This window comes from Nematolebias whitei, chromosome 5 (assembly GCF_014905685.2).
Source record: "Nematolebias whitei isolate Nwh7 chromosome 5, NemWhi1, whole genome shotgun sequence".
Classification (NCBI taxonomy): domain Eukaryota; kingdom Metazoa; phylum Chordata; class Actinopteri; order Cyprinodontiformes; family Rivulidae; genus Nematolebias; species Nematolebias whitei.
In genome coordinates, this window is record NC_056502.1 from 33,625,831 (window position 1) to 33,632,911 (window position 7,081).

At 42.3% G+C, this 7,081-nt stretch overlaps 1 protein-coding gene and 1 long non-coding RNA gene across 2 annotated transcripts in view; both read left to right on the forward strand.

The window, feature by feature from the left end:
- Positions 1-3,115: 3,115 nt before the first annotated feature.
- Positions 3,116-7,081, forward strand: part of LOC119410382 (protein FAM83A) — a 9,731-nt gene continuing 5,765 nt past the window's right edge. The window contains exons 1-4 of the mRNA XM_037677294.1: positions 3,116-3,398; positions 3,609-3,704; positions 3,796-3,923; positions 4,008-4,175. Coding sequence (XP_037533222.1) covers positions 3,116-3,398; positions 3,609-3,704; positions 3,796-3,923; positions 4,008-4,175 — 675 coding nt within the window. The remainder of the gene's footprint in view (positions 3,399-3,608; positions 3,705-3,795; positions 3,924-4,007; positions 4,176-7,081) is intronic.
- On the forward strand, positions 3,380-3,818 carry LOC119410208. The gene is made up of 3 exons (XR_005186828.1): positions 3,380-3,398; positions 3,609-3,704; positions 3,796-3,818. It is a non-coding gene; the product is annotated as an uncharacterized LOC119410208 (long non-coding RNA).

The window sequence follows — 7,081 nt, forward strand, 5'->3', positions numbered from 1 at the left end:
CCAGTGACCACACGCTGTCCTCCGTCTCCCAGTGACCACACGCTGTCTTGTGTCTTCAGTCTGATCCAGGAACAGCTTGTCACCTAAAGCTGACTCAGCATCACAAACAGTGACTCAGCAGCCTGAAGCTGAGCTCTGCTGTCAGTTTTCCTATAATTACCTGTTTAGTTAGAAGAGCAGAAACTGGTTCCTGGTTTGAGTTCCTGCAGGATCCAGTCCTCCTGAACTACAGGAGTGAATTCTTCAAACCTTTAAAACAGATTTATTTATTCCAGCTCAGCCCTCCTCCTGACAGTCTGTGGACCGGCTCAAACTGCACAACACTGAGGGTGCCATTAGTGCTTTTTGTTATGTCATCATGTTTGAGCTCCTTCCTGTCCTGATGCTCATTAGACCCAGTGAAGGAGTGCGATGACCTCAGAACTTTTAGATCTTAGTCCCAGCGGTTTTTGAAGATGGCCACAAACACAAAATAAACATCCAACTGAGCTCCATGGAGACGTGCAGGATGTGGACTTTCTAGCCCTCTTGATGCCTACAGTTCACAACTCCAAGTTCCTCTGGTAGACTTTTCTCTCCTGACCACCTGGAGGTGAGTTACAAAGATCCTCCGTAGTGAAGGAACAACCTCCATCCAGGAGGTTAAAGTTAGCCCTTCACTCATTCTGCTGAGGGATGAAACTGTTTTCCTGTAACCACAAGGATGAACCATCACCTCCAAATTTGTTGTTTTGTTACCATAATTCAATGTATTTTAGCTTTTATTTATTTATTCTCTTGTAAGAACTTTTGTTCTTAACTTTGTGTTTTATTTGTCTCTTTTGAATTCTGCTTTGAATGAAAGTCATTTTAAAAGCCTGTCGTGTTTTTCTTGGATTGTGTGACTTTGGTGTTTCTCTGCTTCTGATGCAGTTTTGTAAATGAGGTAAGACAGTTTGCACATCCGGTGCATTTTCAACAGGTCTGTTAGACCGAGGCTGGTCCAGGACCTCCAAACTGAGCAGTGAAGGTCTGCAGGAACGTTCAGACCTCTAGACTAGTTCACAGACACATGACTCGGCACCAGAGAGCAGCTCTTCAGGACCAGACTCAGTGGTCCACCCACACCTCAAGGATAAGGACCCTTTGCTGAGGACCAACAGGTCCAGATGTTGGAGAAGAAGACAGATGGTTTGAGAAGGGGGGGGGCATTTATGTCAAATAGAAAACACTTTAAACAGAGGAGGTCTCAGATTTGAACTTTTTAAACCTTCAAAGCCACTTCTGGACCTGATTCCCAGTTAGTTTCACACCATCTCACCTTCATGCCTGTGACCAAAACTCTTCTCGTGAGGACCAGACTGGCACAGACCCTGATGACCTTCAGGAGGGGGTGGGGTGAGACTAATCTGCTCCTAAATTCAGCTGATTTAAACTGTTTTACAATCCCAGTTTGAGTCAAAAAGCCTTTTAGATGATGGAGCCAAATGTCTAACAAGAAAAAGTCTATTTTTAAGTTTTTGGATTTGCCACGTCTTTGATGAAAATGATAATCTACATAAACCTAAATAACTTTAGGCAAACCAGATATTTGATCTGTTTAAAGCAGATGAAGCGTTTTGGGGTTTAGGATTAAATAAAGAAGGATCCAGGAAACGGTTGGTGAGAACCTTGTCTGAGTATTTAGGGACTCGCAGTAAACACAGAGTTGACCTCTCCCTGAAGCTCTAACGGTTTGTGTTGTGGTGCCGTACTGCAGATCAGCCAAGATGACTAATTAAATGTTCTGCAAAAACCTGCTGAGATTTTACTGTACAAGCTGAAACTGAGCCGTTAAAGCTAAGAATTGCATCATACCTAAAAGCCTATAGTAGCAAAACTAGCTAAAATCAGCAAAATGTTTAATAGCTCAAATTAGTCATTTCAAAGCTAAAAATATTTAATTAGAATTTAAATGCTAAAAGAAGTAAAGCTAAAGGTGAAATATAACAAGCTGCTGGCTAACAGTAGCAAACGGTCAGCTAAATGACAATGACTAGCTAATTTAGCAAAAGGCCAGCTAAAAGCTCAAAGTAGCAAAAAGCTGATAGAAGCTAAAAGTAGCATAATTCTCACTAATAGCTAAAATTGTCCATTTCAAAAGCTAAAAATAGCAAAATGTTAGTTGCAAAAAGTAACAAATGGCTAGCTAAAATGGACATTTAAGAAAATATGGCAAAGAGTTGCTAGAAGCTAAAAGTAGTGAAGAAAATGGAGCCTTTTTCTGCAGCCAATTTCAGAGAACTATTTTTAATATAAAATGAAATATTGTGGGGATTTTTTTATATAGTTGCACGTTTTAAAAGTTACAGAATCCAAAAGCCTCAGCATCCACCTGAATGATTAAATGATTGATGTTGCTACGAACAGCTAAAAGGCACAAAGTCTGCAGATGTAGTTTGTAAAAAGCAGAAAATACAATGAAACGGGGAAAATAACGACATGAACGCTGACTCAGCGTAAAGACAAACACTGAATATATAAAAACTGAGAAGAGTCAACACATTTTGTTCACACCGAGTAAAAACAGAGACTGGAATGTGTAATCGTGTCCATCAGATAATGGTGCCTCTGCTCCGCCCTTCCCTCCAGGTGCGTCTTTGTTAAAGAACGTCCAGTTGTTGTCTGACAGGAGCTGAAGTGGCAGCCATCTTCATTCCTGTCACTCATCCATCTCTTTTCATCCACTCCTTTTTCCTGTGTTTACGTTGCATCAGCCCGAGGCCACCTACACGCCAGCCACCAGTTAAACAAACACAAATTCTGTGCTGATAGAAGAACAAAGATCTGCATCAAAGATCTGTTAACGTCCATGTTATCAGCTTTGCACCATGCCTTTTCACTTCTAAGCACAGACTCGTGTACGTTTCACCTTTAGCATACAGAATGAACCTTTCTCAGTTCTCATCTGTCAGATCTTATCATGCATGAGGAAACCACTTTTTCTCTGAGCAGGGCCAGACCCACCTCCCTCTCTACCTGCCTTTGTGAATCAGTAGATCTCCCTCACGCAGAGCTGGAACATCACCCTGACACACGTTATCCTCCTCTCAAGCCTCGAGTTCTTCATTTTATTTGTACCTTGACTTCACCGAGCATGGATGGAGGCGACCGTGTACTGTGGTACAGGAGGTTCAGGCCTGTGGGGAAGGTGAGGCGACGGGTTCAGGACCTCCGGATCCCCTCGTCCTCTCATTATCTAACCAGCGGGCCCAGTTTGGACCTGAGCCACAACGAGAGCAGCCGGCTCGCTGTGGACCGCCTGCTGAGCCAGGGCCTGGAGGGCTACCACGAGGCGTTGAAGGCGGAGGGAGAAGTGGATTTCCTGTCACAGATGGAGAAGAATTACATCCTAGAACACGGGAGAGACGGGAACACGGGTAATAATTAATTAATTAACTAATTAATTTACATTGCTACTCATTGGAAACACAAAACTGACCATAATTCAGTTGTTTTTCCAGATGTTGAGCTGATGTTTGCTGTGGTGGTGTGCCGGTTTCAACAGGAGTGTTTTAGTTAGTTTCATGACAGGCAGCAAGTGACGTGCATTCTTTCAAGGAATGTAATCTCTTTGATCTCTGGTCCAGGTGAGCCTGATGACCCGTCTGCCGACTGTCAGTCGTCCTGCTCTGCAGGGCCGACAGACGGCACAGACTCCACCCTGGAGCAGAGGGACACAAAAGGTACTCACAGGTGGAAATGTTTCACTGAAGCCATGATCTGCCGGCTACGTTGATCAGTTTGGGAAAATATAATTTGCTTTTATTTTGTAAGCCCCTCCAGATGTGAAACTGATGGATCCTTTGCCCGATAATCCCAGCGTCCAGGTGTTTTTCCAGTCTGAAAGTGGATCAGCTGGCATAAAAGATTTAATCAGGCAGTTCCTCACTAAGGCTAAACTGGTGAGTTTGAAGGTGTGTGTGTGGCCAACTGATGTCAACCCAGCTGAAATAAGATGGTTCTGCTGCCTGTGTGTATGTTTTCAGAACCTGGCCATAGTGATGGACAGCTTCAGCGACCCGGAGCTGCTGTGTGATCTCCTGGAGGCGAGCAGGAAGAGACACGTCTCTGTTCATCTTCTGTTGGATCATCTCAACCTGAAGCTGTTTGTTAACATGTGGCATGACCTGAAGCTCAACAGCAAAGACTTTTCTGTAAGTGTTTTCAGCTCCCTCTTTACAGAAAACAGATGGAAAAGACTGCAACAGCTGATGGTTAACATAGAACAAACTTCAACAATAAAAGATGAGAACAGAAAACATTTTTACACAGTTTAGATTGATTAATGTCTACATTATTGTTTGGCTCTTCTAGTTAATGGTTCCATCTAAGAAAGCTTTTTACTGCAGTGAGGAAAATAAGTATTTGAACACCCTGCGACTTTGCAAGTTCTCCCACTTAGAAATCATGGAGGGGTCTGAAATGTTCATCTTAGGTGCATGTCCACTGTGAGAGACATAATCTAAAAATAACCTGGAAATCACAATGTATGATTTTTTAAAAATAATTTATTTGTGTGTTCCTGCTGCAAATAAGTATTTGAACACCTGTGAAAATCAATGTTAATATTTGGTACAGTAGCCTTTGTTTGCAGTTACAGATGTCAAACGTTTCCTGCTCACACTGCAGCAGATTTTGTCCCATTCCTCCACACAGATCTTCTCTAGATCAGCCAGGTTTATGGGCTGTCGCTGAAAAACGTGGAGTTTGAGTTCCCTCCAAATATTTTCTATAGGGTTTAGGTCTGGAGACTGGCTAGGCCACTCCAGAACCTTGATATGCTTCTTACAGAACCACTCCTTGGATCTCCTGGCTGTGTGCTTCAGGTCATGGTCTTGTTGGAAGACCCAGCCACGACCCATCTTCAATGCTCTAACTGAGGGGAAGGAGGTTGTTCCCCAAAATCTCTCACTACATGGCCCTGGTCATCCTCTCCTTAATACAGTGCAGTTGTCCTGTCCCATGTGCAGAAAAACACCCCCAAAGCATGATGCTTCCACCCCCATGCTTCACAGTAGGGATGGTGTTTTTGGGATGGTACTCATCATTCTTCGTCCTCCAAACACAGTGAGTGGAATTAAGATCAAAAAGTTCTATTTTGGTCTCATCTGACCACATAATTTCTCCCATGACTCCTCTGGATCATCCAAATGGTCATGGGCAAACTTCAGACGGGCCTGGACGTGTGCTGATTTAAGCAGGAGAACCTTCTGTGCCATGCATGATTTTAAACTATGACGTCTTAGTGTATTACCCACAGTAACCTTGGAAACAGTGGTGCCAGCTCTCTTCAGGTCACTGACCAGCTCCTCCCGTGTAGTTCTGGGCTGATTCCTCACCTTTCTTAGGATCATTGATACGCCACGAGGTGAGATCTTGCATGGAGCCCCAGTCCGAGGGAGATTGACAGTCATGTTTAGCTTCTTCCATTTTCTAATAATTGCTCCAACACTTGATCTTTTTTCACCAAGCTGCTTGACAGTTGTCCCGTAGCCCTTTCCAGCCTTGTGGAGGTCTACAATTTTGTCTCTGGTGTCTTTGGACAGCTCTTTGGTCTTAGCCATGTTAGTAGTTTGAGTCTTACTGATTGTGTGAGGTGGACCGGTGTCTTTATGCAACTACTGACCTCAAACTGGTGCTTCTAATTTAGAATAATCAGTGGAGTGGAGGAGGACGTTATAGAGGAGGACTAACAGGTCTTTGAGGGCCAGAACTGATTGGCAGGTGTTCAAATGCTTATTTGCAGCAGTAACACACAAATAAATTATTTAAAAAATCATACATTGTGATTTCCAGACTTTTTTTTATTTTTTAGATTATGTCTCTCACAGTGGACATGCACGTAAGATGAGCATTTCAGACCCTCCATGATTTCTAAGTGGGAGAAATTGCAAAGTCGCCGGGTGTTCAAATACTTACATTCCTCACTGTATTTGCCTATTGTTCTTTTATTTGTGTCAGGATTGTTTCTTCTTCCTTAAACATAAAGAAAGTCCAACTCATTTAAAAATTTTGTGCTCTGACTTTTAGTAACGGTACAAAATAGAGGACATTTGTAAATAAATAAAAACCTGGTAAATGTTCTCCGTGGATAACGATGGGGCTTTGTTCAGATCCAGCGCCGTTTGGAGCTCTGTAGTTCAGACTTCAGAGCAGAAACTTCAGTTAAAACCTAAACAGGTCACTGAAAGTTGGACTTTTGTAGGACTAATGTGGCATTTTGATACTTTTGCTAATGTTTATTCTTTTTTTACATAATCATAGTTAAGTTTTATGATTTTTTTTATATTTTACTACAAAATGTTCCACTTAGAGTTCCGATTTTACATATTTTAACTGCAGTGAATTTTCAGAAAAAATGCTGGACTCAAGATTTAAACAAGTCGACTGTCTTTTGTTGTGATTTATTAAAAAGAAATAGAAGGTTTTCATACCATATAGCAGCTCGCAGGTCCAACAGAACTCAAAGGGGCTGCAGCAGAAATTGCGGCCCAGACCAAACAGAGCATGGTGTTCACAAACCTTGGTGCTCGTGATTCGTGCAGATTCAGACCATCCACCTCTCAGAGGCGCTTGTACTCAGAGCGTGCACAAACCCAAAGCCAAACGCCTGGCGTGGCTTCATGACCCACAACCACCCGAGTACTCAGAACAGAAGCTAGAACTAAAGGTCTCATGAGCCAGAAGTCAAACTAAAACATGTTGGTAAGGTCATAATGCCTTTGAACTCACAAGTGTGAATAATTCTTTGCATTTAACACAAATACAGTAGTCCCTCGTTTATCGCAGGTGTTAGGGACCACGCCCACCCACGACCAATGAAAAACCACAAAGTAAGGATACAGTAGTTCAAGTTCAAGTAAACTTTATTGGCATTACCATATCATGAAGTACGAGATGGAATGAAATTATGTACACAAGTAGTAGTAGTAAGTAGTAGTTTATTTTAGTATTTATATATAGGTATATGTTAAGGTAACAACAAAGTCTATGCTCAATAATCCAGGTATACAATCCAACATTTTTCAGTCAGGTCATCTGGACATGTTTTTTCTTTGTG